Raw genomic sequence first — 12,048 nt, 5'->3', positions numbered from 1 at the left:
GGAACCATTCTTGTAAATTCCTGTTTCAAACCCCTCCCTATCTCTAATCTCCTCCAGCCAACATCCCTCCACAATATTGGCACTCTGGCTTCTTGAACATCCCCTATTTTAATTGGTCCACCATTAGACTCCTGCTTAGGTCCTAAACCTTAGATTTTTTTTTTAATTCATTCATGGGATGTGGACATTGCTGGCTGGGCCAGCATTTATTGCCCATCCCTAATTGCCCCTTGAGAAGGTGGTGGTGAGCTGCCTTCTTGAACCGTTGCAGTCCATGTGGTGTAGGTCCACCCACAGTGCTGTTAGGGAGGGAGTTCCAGGATTTTGTCCCAGCGACAGTGAAGGAACGGAGATATATTTCCAAGTCAGGGTGGTGTGTGGCTTAGAGGGAAACTTCCAGGTGGTGGTGTTGCCATCTATCTCCTACCCTTGTCCTTCTAGATGGTAGTGGTCATGGATTTGAAAAGTGCTGTTGAAGGAGCCTGGGTGAGTTCCTGCAGTGCATCTTGTAGATGGTACACGCTGCTGCTACTGTGCATCGGTGGTGGAGAGAATGAATGTTTGTGGGTGCGGTGCCAATCAAGTGGGCTGCTTTGTTCTTCATGATGTCAAGCTTTCGAGTGTTGTGGGAGCTTCACTCATCCAGGCAAATGGAAGGTATTCCATCACACTCCTGACTTGTGTCTTGTAGATGGTGGACAGGCTTTGGGGAGTCAGGAGGTGAGTTACTCACTGCAGGATTCCCAGCCTCTGACCTGCTCTTGCAGCCACAGTATTTATGTGGCTAGTCCAGTTCAGTTTCTGGTCATTGGTAACCCCCAGGCTGTTAACAGTGGGGGATTCAGTGATGATAATGCCATTGAATGTCAAGGAACGATAGTTAAATTCTCTCTTGTTGTAGATGGTCATTGCCTGGCACTTGTGTGGAGTGAAAGTCAGCCCAAGCCTGGATATTGTCCAGGTCTTGCTGCATTTAGACATGAACTGCTTAAAACCTAACTGTCCTAATATCATATGTGGCTCAGTGTCAAATTTTGTTTGATAATCACTCCTGTGAAGGACCTTGGTTTGTTATACTAAGTGCTAAATAAATACAAGTTATTGTTGACACACAAATATTGGCAAAAAAAACTCTAAACTCTATCCCCGGCAACCAAAACATACAATATAGGAGAACAAATATGGTTTGAAATTAAAATGGATGATATTTTGCTGTATAGTTAATTCTTTTTCTGACAGAAACAATGTCTAACAATTCAACCCCAGTGAGGCAAGTCAAACGGACAGATTATCAGATTAACATCTCATCTAAAAGATAGGATCTTTGACAATTGACACTCTCTTCGTACTGAAACGTAAGTGCTGGGGTGAAGCCTGTACCCAGAACTTACTGATGCAGCGGGAAGTCCCAACCTGACACCGATTCAGAACGAGTCTAGTTATTGTGAAAATGAGGAATGAGTCTTTACAGAAATGCAGAACATTCCTGCCATTTGCCCCATTATGTCTGCACCAATTGATTTTCTACACGAGCCATTCTGCCTAACTCCAGTCTGAAGCTTACTTTACAGTATGTTGTAAACTATGTTTTAACAATAAAGACAGAGAATTCCACAAGCTAACCACCAATTTGTAAGGGATTTTATTTCTTATTGACAGAAAGACATTGTTTTTCAGAATAGTAGCCATAATAGACATGCTGGCAAACACAGAACCATCCCACCAAGCTTGAAGTGCTTGTGGGATCAACCTAGCTTTCACAACTGTGGACAGTTCTGTTCCTTGTGCTGGATGTGGACTTGAATTTGGACCAAGTGATAGGCAACATCCCAATCATGTCTTGTCCCTCACTGATCCCATGGGAAATCCTGGCCATGTTTTCATAGTGGCAATCACATTTTATTATCTATCAAATTCCTCATTATTTGCTTTGGGTTGAAGAATGGCCATCCGCAGGTTGCAGTAAAAAATGTAATCCTTCAAATGAGCAAGATTATCAGATAGGAGCCAGACATGGCACTTAGCAAACAAATCTGGGAAGGTTGTTTCCATGAACTGGCTGGAGCTGAACATAGTCTGCACAATGAATTGGAGGAGGCAGGCAGATAGACAAAAACAGCATAAACTCAGAATGGGAGGGGATGAGGAGTGGCAAGATAAACTGGGGAGAGGGGGAAGAAGTGTGGCTCCTTGAACCATGAATAGAGGATGAGTTAATTTATAAGATTTAGTAACAGAAGTTCCAAGATATATTCACACAGCTTTCAATCTTCTGCAGGTTTCTGCTGATTTTGCAATTGATAGTTGTATAGTATTCGTCACATATTCCTTAGGAAGGGAAATGATTGGTGTGGATTTTTTAATTAACTTTGTTACCTACACAAAAAAAAATGTACATCTATGTACAGCTTAGAAACTGTACAGTCTCTGACTTCTTTCAGTTCTGACAAAATGTCATCAACCTGAAACGTTAATTCTGTTTCCCTCTCCACAGACACTGTCTGACCTACAGAATATTTCCAGCATTTACTGTTTTTATTTCCGGTTCCCACATGTGAATATTTTGCATTTGTTTAAATAACGATATCTATATCTTCTTTCTATCCTTGGACTTTTATTTTAAAAACAGAGAAAGAGGAACGGAACAGATAGGAACCAATTCATCCCTAATTCTGTAAATCAAGGGCTCGTCAAAATTTCCTGACAAACTTCAAAGTACATCAATTTCAAGCCCGATTAGTTTCAGGACTACCAATGAGGAGTAAAAAGTCATCACAAAGAGAGACAGTTTCCAGACACTACATGCCCACCACCTCATAATGAGGGCCTCAGAATTATTTTTCAGGTCCAAAGCAGACCTGATCTCCTGGATAATTACAGGCAGAGGGGTTCTGTGTGTTTTTGAGATATACGCTTACTCTCAATTATCTCTGGACATTACAAAAATACATGTCACATTTTTCTGGCAGGGGAAGAAGCTGGTTCTATTCCTGTTGAACAGCAATTAGTGAAAGTCTTCAACACAGACAGCATAGACATTTTTCAAAAAGGTCACAGCATAAGTGGAACAAGCTGATAATAAGTGCTGCATAAATAAGATGATTATTAAGTGCTGGGTGTGATGCCAACATACACAATTTCAATGGCATTTAATTTACATGTAATGTTGTATCAAGTGGTTAAATGGAATTTGTTACATAGCCCTGTATAACCTTTGGCAATAATCACTTATTCTGCCAATTCTCAAGATTTTGTCCTCAGTATTCACTTAAATTTACTGACTTAGGACTCTCTCTTTCAAAAAAGGCACAGGGAAAGAATTCCGCAAATGTTACTGTGTGAAAATTAAGCAACTCATCACACTTCATCATGGTTCTTTCTTTCTGAAATTCAAAGGCAAGGCCTTAATATATTTCCCCAATGCAAATAGGTTAGGGAAGTCTAACTAGTTTAGCTTGATGTCTGCTCAGCATATTTAGCATTGTCATTGAATTACTTTGCTGATGTGGGATCCTGATAGCAGATATCAAGCCAGGGAGCTAAACAAAACAGATATTCTTCCAGTAAACAAATACAAGATGAGGGCTTTACATCATTATTACTTATCTGTAATTGCAAACTATTGAGAGATCAGTAATTTAGAAGGTTAGCTTGTGAAAACCATGCCTGAGATTACACACACGCGCACACACACATACTTTGGATGCATCTGCATCTGTAATGCTTAATCACTGTAAATTCAAAGGCATATCATGATAAAACAAAAAAGCTTGCATATGATGCAGAAAGTAAAAGCTGAGAAATTGGAAAGGAGAGATTAGGATCCCGTTTGATCACTAGTACAGATCTAGTTTAAAGAATCAGCTCAATGCTTCATGGTCCCTGATTATTCATTCAGTTATCCATTATTTTTTGGGCAAATGTTGCCAATTATGCTGTGATTTGCAGAATAAAAGCAATTATATCAATTATTAATTAATATTATTATTTCAAGTGTCAATGGTAGCTCAGTGGGTAGCACTCTCATTTTCAGGTCAGATGGTTGTGGGTTCAAGACCCACTCCAGAACTTGAGCACGAACATTCAGGCTAACACACCAGTGCAGTACCAGTGGAGATCCGCACTGCTGGAGGGGCTCTCTTACTGATGAGATGTTAAATCAAGACAAGGTGTAAAAGACTCCCGGCACTATTTCGAAGAACAGCAGTGGAGTTCACTCTGGAATCCTGGCCAAAACTTATCCCTCAACTAACATCACCGAAGCAGATTACCTGGCCATTATCACATTGCTATTCGTGGAATCTTGCTGTGCGCAAATTAGCTGTCATGTTTCCTACATTACAACACTGACTACACTTCCAAAGTGCCTCACTGGCTGTAAAGCGCTTTATGTTCTGAGGTATAAATACAAGCCCTTCTTTTTAATAAAATGCATTGCAGAGATACCAACTGATAGAAGTAAATATTAAAGTGCAGACTGAGAAAAAATTATACCATTTCACCCAAATACGTGCCACATTTTACACTTCTAAACTTGCTAAGTCTTAAAAACAGAAAGGGTTTTGACAGTGAAACAGATTTTATTTACTTAAAACCACTGCTGAAGACAAAGGGAGGAATTTTCCCAATGGCGTCCTGGCTGCCAATGGCGTGAGAACCCACCATCGCCGTATCATCCCAAACCCTCCTCATTATTTATGCATTCCCAGGAAACACGCCATTTCCGTGGCACGTGGGCTCTCGTTCACCCTCCCGCCATCACCTCACCGCTGCATCACGCTGGCCGCCATGTTTAAAAGGCCAGCACACCGCTCGTCGTCACCAGCTCACCACCGCTGCCCAGGAGACATGGCCAGCAAAGGAAAAAAGACTGCGGCCCCCCTGGTTTAATGACGGGTCCCCCCGAGCGACTGCTGGATGCCGTGGAGACCCGCCAGGATGTTGTGTACCCTGCTCTGGCCGCGGGTGGGGGCAGCGGTGGTCAGTGCCATCGCCCTGCAGAACAGGACAGCCACCCAGTGCCACAAGAGGATGAATGATCTCTGCCCCGCCAGGGTAAGTCACTCTTCTCATCACTCCCAACTCTCACACTCACAAACCCATCACACACCCACAGGGCCCTCACTCACTGCCAGTGCAAGGGACATCACCATTCACTCTCTCACACACCATCATTGTCCTCATCCCATCCGTGGGACCACTCACCACCCACACAGGACAGGCATCTTTATCATCGGGCCTTGCAGGTGTCCTGCTGACACTCTCTCCGTCTCTATCGATACACGACAACCTGAGAGGTCACAGGCTGGTGGAGGAATACCTGAAATCAAGGCCCTCATGGACTTTGAAAACAGAGCCATCCAGCTGGCCGGCGATGACCGGGACCGGTCCTGTGCTGACCGTGAGGGTCAGCGCTGCTCTACCAGGTGAGGGTCCAGCAGTGTAACATCCATCAGACAGCCATGCTGTGGGTGATGTGTCCTGTTTCACAGGCACTGCCGTGCACTAATTATCTCCCCTTGCTTTCACTGACACATCTGCTAAACAGCCGACTGAGTCCATGACTCAGGGACTCTAAACAAGCCCCGAAGAAACCTCTGAAGAGGAATCTGGAGGCAGCCTCCCTGAAGTCCCATCACAGCCTCACCCACACCCTCCACCAGCGCAGAGACACACACCTCAGCGGGACCTAGCTTTAGAGTAGCCTCGGGGTCACAATCTGGTGAGCACATCGCACAGTCTGATCCACAGCAGGCGCAGGCAGGGACTTCCCAGGTCCCCGACACTCGGAGGAGCTGCTGGAGGTCAGAACGTTGCTGAGTCCGAGACAGATGAGGAGCCTCTGGACTCGGTCATGTCACAGGTGCTGGAGCTGCAAAGGCAAGCTCGGGAACATCAGGAAGGGATGTCTGCTGTACTCCTCAGATTGTAAGGCACGATGGAGGAATCTGTCCATCTTCAGGCTGAGACGATAGTGCTGGCATTGCCAATGCACTGAGGTCAACACTGGTAGGATGGCGGCTGCCATGGAGGTCTTGGTCCAGGACTTCACTCCTGCACTGCTGCGCGGGCTTAACTCCAACGGTCTTGCCTGTGAGAATGTCTGACTCCTGCTGTTCAATCACCTCAGTTCCCCCACAGTGAAGGCCGCCAAGTGCACGTCACCTCTGTGCTGTTGTGAAACACGTCGACGTGCTTTCCCGCCGACATGGATGGACGATCCGGTGGGGGTCCAGAGCCTGGCGGGATGGTCTCTTAGTGAGATGCTGATGTATTACAATGAGTCCCCGCTGACCGTTGGTGAGAAACTTGGCCTGTCGATGGGCTGAGTGGAACATTATGACCTGCCTTCCCGTCGTCGTGAAACCGATCGAGCCATATTGTCCGCGTATGCCACCTATCACACCCGCTGCCAGCGGGGACAGAAAATCCCACCCAAAAATGTGTTTAGGCCATGGATATGTGGCTGAAAAATCAGGCCAGGAAAAGGGTACCAACTGAGGGTGGGACCAGCCCAAGGATAAGCTCGGATGCATCTTAAAGATTTACAGCTCGGTCCATTATGTCCCTGCCAGCTGACAAATAGCCATCCAGTCGAACTATGTAGGGTACAACACTTCAACTGCACATCCAAGTACTTTTTAAATGTGATGAGGGTTTGTGTCTCTGCCATCCATTCAGGCAGTGAGTTCTAGACTCCCGTCACCCTCTGACTGAAAACATTTCCCCTCAAGTCCACTATAAGCCTCCCACCTCTCACCATGCTCAATAGGGCCTTCCTCTCCACTATATCTGGACCCTTCTAATGTTTTTTTACACTTCATTTAGGTCTTCCCTCAGCCTCCTCTATTCCTAGGAAAACAACCCAGTCTATCTAATCTTTGATCATAACAAATTGTCCAGAACAGGCAACATCCTCTTAAATCTGCTCCAGAGCCTCGCTAGTGCAATCACATTATTCACAGACCTCCAGCTGTGGCCTAACCTGTGTTTTATATGGTTCTGGCATAACCTTCCAGCTCTTATATGGTAGGCCTCCACTAATAAAGGCAAGTATTCCGTATGCCTTCTTGAGCACATTATCTACCTGTCCAGCCACTTTCAGGGAAGTGTGGTCATGAACTCCAGGCTCCCTCTGTTCCTCTACACTTCTCAGTACTTTAATATTTATTGTGTATTCCTGTGCCTTTGTTGCCCTTCCACAAATTCGTGACTTCATGCTTACACAGAAACATAGAAACTAGGAGCAGGAGTAGGCTATTCGAGCCTGCTGCACCATTCATTATGCTCATGGCTGATCATCCAACTCGATAGCCTGCTCCCGCTTTCTCCCCATACTTCTCTGGACTGAAGTGCAGATGCCACTATTTCACCCACTTTACTGGTCCATTGATATCTTCCTGCAGTCTTCAGTTTTCTTCTTGGTTATCCACATATGAAACATCACTAACCTAGAAGGTGAACAATTGGTCTCCTTGCTGAACACTCTGTCGAAATGATGGGAAAATGCATCAACAACCACAAGGTCAATTTTGGTATCACCTGCAAACTTCTTAATCATGTCCCCCACATTCAAGTCTAAATAACTGATCTATGCCACATAAAAGTGAAGGACCCAGTCATGAGCCCTGAGGAATCTCACTGCAGACAATCTTCCAGTCACATAAATACCCACTGACCCTTTGCTTCCAGCTTCTCAGCCAATTTTGGATCTAAATTGCTACTTTGCCTTTGATCCCAGTGGCCTTCTGTCAGCAGTCTCTCATGTGAGACCTTATCAAAATCCTTGCTAAAATCCATGCAGGCTGCATCAAATGCATAACCCTCATCGACCCTCCTTGCAACCGCCTCAAAGAATGCAATCATGTTAATCAGACATAACCTTCCCTTAACAAATCTATGCTAACTGTCTTTGATTAATCTGTCTCTTCCTAAATGAAGATTCATCCTGCCCCTCAGATTTTTTTCCAAGAATTTTCCCACCACTGAGATTAGACTAACTGGTCTGTAATTTTTTAAACAAAAGGTACAACATTAGCAGTGATGCTGTAAATGTGACAAACAGTGGAACTGAATTTTCACTCACTTTAATCATTGCCTTGTTACTTACAGGACTTAGCAGCTGTGGAGAAGCAAAATGGAAAGGTATGGTGACTATGTCACCTTGGTACTAAACAAAACTGTATCTTGTTGGTACTTAGTATCACAGTCATAAATTAAATTGAAAAATTTACCTACTAATTTACACTGCTCTAAAGGGGACATGCAAGGCATTGCAATTGCGTTTGGAAGTCTAAAAGATTCAGAAGTGTTGCAGGGGAGAATGATTAATAGTAGCTTTTATCATGGATCAAAAAAAAAAGCTAGCGTTCTCTGGGGAGATGTCCTGTTTATACAGTAAACATGTGCCTCATTTTCAAAAGACTTCGAAGGAACAACTTCATATGCAAATTAGTTTTTGATTCTCAAATGGGTAAAAAATATCAAACCCATTAGCAGTGAAAATACCTATCACAGCCAAAAGAATAAATGTTTAAACTTTTCTTGCTTAAGGAACAGGACTATAATTGAACTGAAACCATAACTCACAATGCAGCTTTCTCAGCCATTGCAGTCAGTCTGTTCTCATCAAACTGTGCAACTCCCCCAGCTTGAAGCAGCTCCAGAAGAACCTACAAAGGAACCAAAATAGAAAAGCTTTTATAAGAGAAATAAATAATATGACTACAGGTTATATCTTTGAAGCATTCATATGTTCCTGTATTTATCGCCTGCCTTTTCTGGCTCTGCACATTTTCAATAAAAGTCTCTATACTGAATGTGCAATCATCTTCAAAGCTGCACTACCTTCTTGTATAAGTGTATAAATCTGGAGCTCCCCAGTGAGCTACCCATGACCCCCCCCCCCCCCCCCCCCCACCTCTTCCTCGTCTACATGCTGCCCGTTGTCGACTTTATCCAATGATATCGAATCAACTTCCACGTACACACTGATGATGCCCAGCTACACCTCTCCACCACCTTTTTTAACCCCCCCCCCTCATCTCAGTTCTAAAAGGAAGACCTTTTATTTTTAAACTGTGCCCTATAGCTCCAGTCTCCTCCACAAGAGGAAACATCCTCCTGGCATCCATTCTGACTCTTTCTAGCTAAACACAGAGACCAAAGTCATCATATTTAGCACATTCCACTCCCCAAACACTGTCTTAGATTGTATAGATGGTTAGCGTTGTCAGCATACTATTCCATCCAGAGTTGTGATTCCAAATCTGTATCTTCTCGTTCACATAGATCACCTACATCTACCACCGTAATATAAACTGATTCCATCCCTGCATCAGCCCATCTATTGTAGGAACCCTCATTCATGCCTTTCTCACATCCCAGTTTTAACTTCAACAATGCTCTTCTAGGTAGCCACATCATCTCCACACTGAAATATTCAGCTCATCAAAAACTCTGTTGGCCTTATCCTATCTGCACAACCACCAGTTCTACCCTTTGCGAGCTACAATGACCATCCCCCTCATGCCTCCAATTTAAAAGCTTCATCCTCAAGATCAAATCCTTCATAACCACATCCTCTTCCTAGCTCTGCGACCTCCTCCAACCTTACAATCCCCCACTATGTCCCCTCCTAGGGAAACTTCCTGCCTTTGTGAATAACCCTTTATCCCATCATGGGCATCTGTGTTTCCAGCAGCTAAGGCCATGCTCTGGAATTCCTGTTTTCAACTGTTCTGGCATCCTTGTTCCCTCTCCCTCTCCCTCTCTAGCAGTCTCCTAAAGCACAAATCTTTGACCAACCATTAGTATCCCCGCTTGTATTTTTTTCTTTGGCTTGAGCCTATTTTGTCTGTCTATACCTTTAAAATATTAATCAGTCCCTTTATTTATTGACCACCTTCTCTGATTTTGTTTACTTTCAATACCTGAAGTGTTAACTCTGTGTTTTCTCTCCACAGATGCTGTATTATCTGTTGAGTATTTCCAGCGTTTTCTGTTTTTTTTATAACTAAGGATGACACTTTTTATTATAATTAAGGAAGATGGGAAAATGTGAAGTTGTTCACTTTGACAGAAAGAATAAAAAAGCAGAGTATTACTTATACGGAGAGTGGCTGCAGAATTCTGAGGTGCAGAGGGATCTAGGTGTTCTTGAGCATGAAGCACGAAAAGTTAGTATGCAGGCACAGCAAGTAATCAAGGAGGCTAATGGATGCTATCCTTCCTTACGGGAGGAACTGAACATAAAAGTAAAGATGTTATGTTTCAGTTATACAGGGCATTAGTGAGGATGCATCTCGAATACTGTGTGCAGTTATGGTCTCTTTATTTAAGGAAGGATGTAAATGCATTGGAGGCGGTTTACTAGGTTGATACCTGGAATGAGTGGGTTGTCTTATGAGGAAAGGTTGGACAGACTGGGCTTGTTTCTACTGGAGTTTAGAAGAGTGAGGGATGACTTTACTGAAGCATATAAGATCCTGAATGGTATTGACAAGGTGGACGTGAAAAGGATGTTTTCTATCGTGGGGTTAGCCCAGGTCTAGTGGGCACTGTTTTACAATTAGGGGTCACCCTTTTATGATAGAGATAAGGAGAAATATTTCCTCTCAGGGGGTTGTGCGAGTTTGGAACTCTCTGCCTCAGAAGGTGGTTGAGGCAGGGTCACTGAATATTTTTAAGATGGAGGTAGATAGATTCTGGTTAGGCAAGGGAATCAAAGATTATTGGGAGTAAATAGGTAGGTAGAATTCAAAACACTAACAGGTCAGCCATGATCTTACTCAATGGCAGAGCAGGCTTGAAGAGCCAAATGGCCTCTCCTGCTTCTATTTCGTATGTTTGTAGATTTTGTTTTTGTCCTTTATATTTCCATTGTATTCCTCTCAGGCTCCCATTTTGCACCTCTTATTGATTTCTTAGCATTCCTCTGCTTGATTTTACATTCTTTCCAAATTTTAAAATCACTTTTCAAGATTAGATGGAGTTCTTAGGATTCCCAATTCAGAATTTGGAACAACCGTCCAGATGCCTATAATGACTGGTGCTGTCAGTTCACAGCTGAATGTATCTCAACCAAATGGATCATGAGGAAATCCAAATCCAACCTTGGGACCACAGAATCACACAGTGCAGAAGAGGCCCTTCGGCCCATCAAGTCTGCACCAACACGTGACAAACACCTGACCTACCTACCTAATCCCATTTACCAGCACTTGGCCCATAGCCTTGAATGTTATGACGTGCCAAGTGCTCATCCAGGTACTTTTTAAAGGATGTGAGGCAACCCACCTCCACCACCCTCCCAGGCAGCACATTCCAGACCGTCACCACCCTCTGGGTAAAAAAGTTTTTCTTCACATCCCCCCTAAACCTCCTGCCCCTCACCTTGAACTTATGTCCCCTTGTGACTGACCCTTCAACTAAGGGGAACAGCTGCTCCCTATCCACCCTGTCTATGCCCCTCATAATCTTGTACACCTCGATCAGGTCACCCCTCAGTCTTCTCTGCTCTAACGAAAACAACCCAAGTCTATCCAAAACAAAAATAAAAATACCTGGAAAAACTCAGCAGGTCTGACAGCATCTGCGGAGAGGAACACAGTTAATGTTTCGAGTCCGTATGACTCTTCAACAGAACTTCAAGTCTATCCAACCTCTCTTCATAGGATTCAGAAATCAGAAAATTGTGTCCTTGCAATTAGAATTGTGCCTGTGCACTCAATCCAGTTAAGTATCCTAACCCGCCCACCAACGCTATTTTCACCTGCTGCCTCTCAGCATGTCGTGACTCATCATCAGGACTGCACAGGAATTCAAGAACCTAAAAGACACAGAATTTTAAAAGCTGGTTAAATTTGCACAGAGTGGAATAGCTGAAAAAGTTATTTTAAAATCTTTCTTTCCATTTTCATGAACAAAGCGTCACCTCTGTCCAAGAAGGTGAAGAGAGGTGCTTTGCTTCCACATCTTTGACAGTGCCAAATCCCCCGAACCCAATGCCAATCACCTACAATGGGATGGCAAAGCTGTACGTTGAAC

The 12,048-nt window shown here is 43.8% G+C and overlaps 1 protein-coding gene across 5 annotated transcripts in view; it reads right to left on the bottom strand.

The window, feature by feature from the left end:
- vps8 (VPS8 subunit of CORVET complex) overlaps positions 1–12,048 on the bottom strand; it is a 734,009-nt gene that overhangs the window by 565,495 nt on the left and 156,466 nt on the right. For 3 of the 5 annotated variants that reach the window (XM_041200655.1, XM_041200657.1, XM_041200660.1), the window contains 3 exons: positions 11,936–12,016; positions 11,774–11,830; positions 8,590–8,672 (listed from right to left, as the gene is read on the bottom strand). In XM_041200655.1, coding sequence (XP_041056589.1) covers positions 8,590–8,672; positions 11,774–11,830; positions 11,936–12,016 — 221 coding nt within the window. The remainder of the gene's footprint in view (positions 1–8,589; positions 8,673–11,773; positions 11,831–11,935; positions 12,017–12,048) is intronic. The other 2 variants (XM_041200658.1, XM_041200659.1) reach the window with 1 other exon arrangement.

Source organism: Carcharodon carcharias, chromosome 12 (genome assembly GCF_017639515.1).
Source record: "Carcharodon carcharias isolate sCarCar2 chromosome 12, sCarCar2.pri, whole genome shotgun sequence".
NCBI classification, from domain to species: Eukaryota; Metazoa; Chordata; class Chondrichthyes; order Lamniformes; family Lamnidae; genus Carcharodon; species Carcharodon carcharias.
This window is presented reverse-complemented; position numbering and strand designations above follow the sequence as displayed.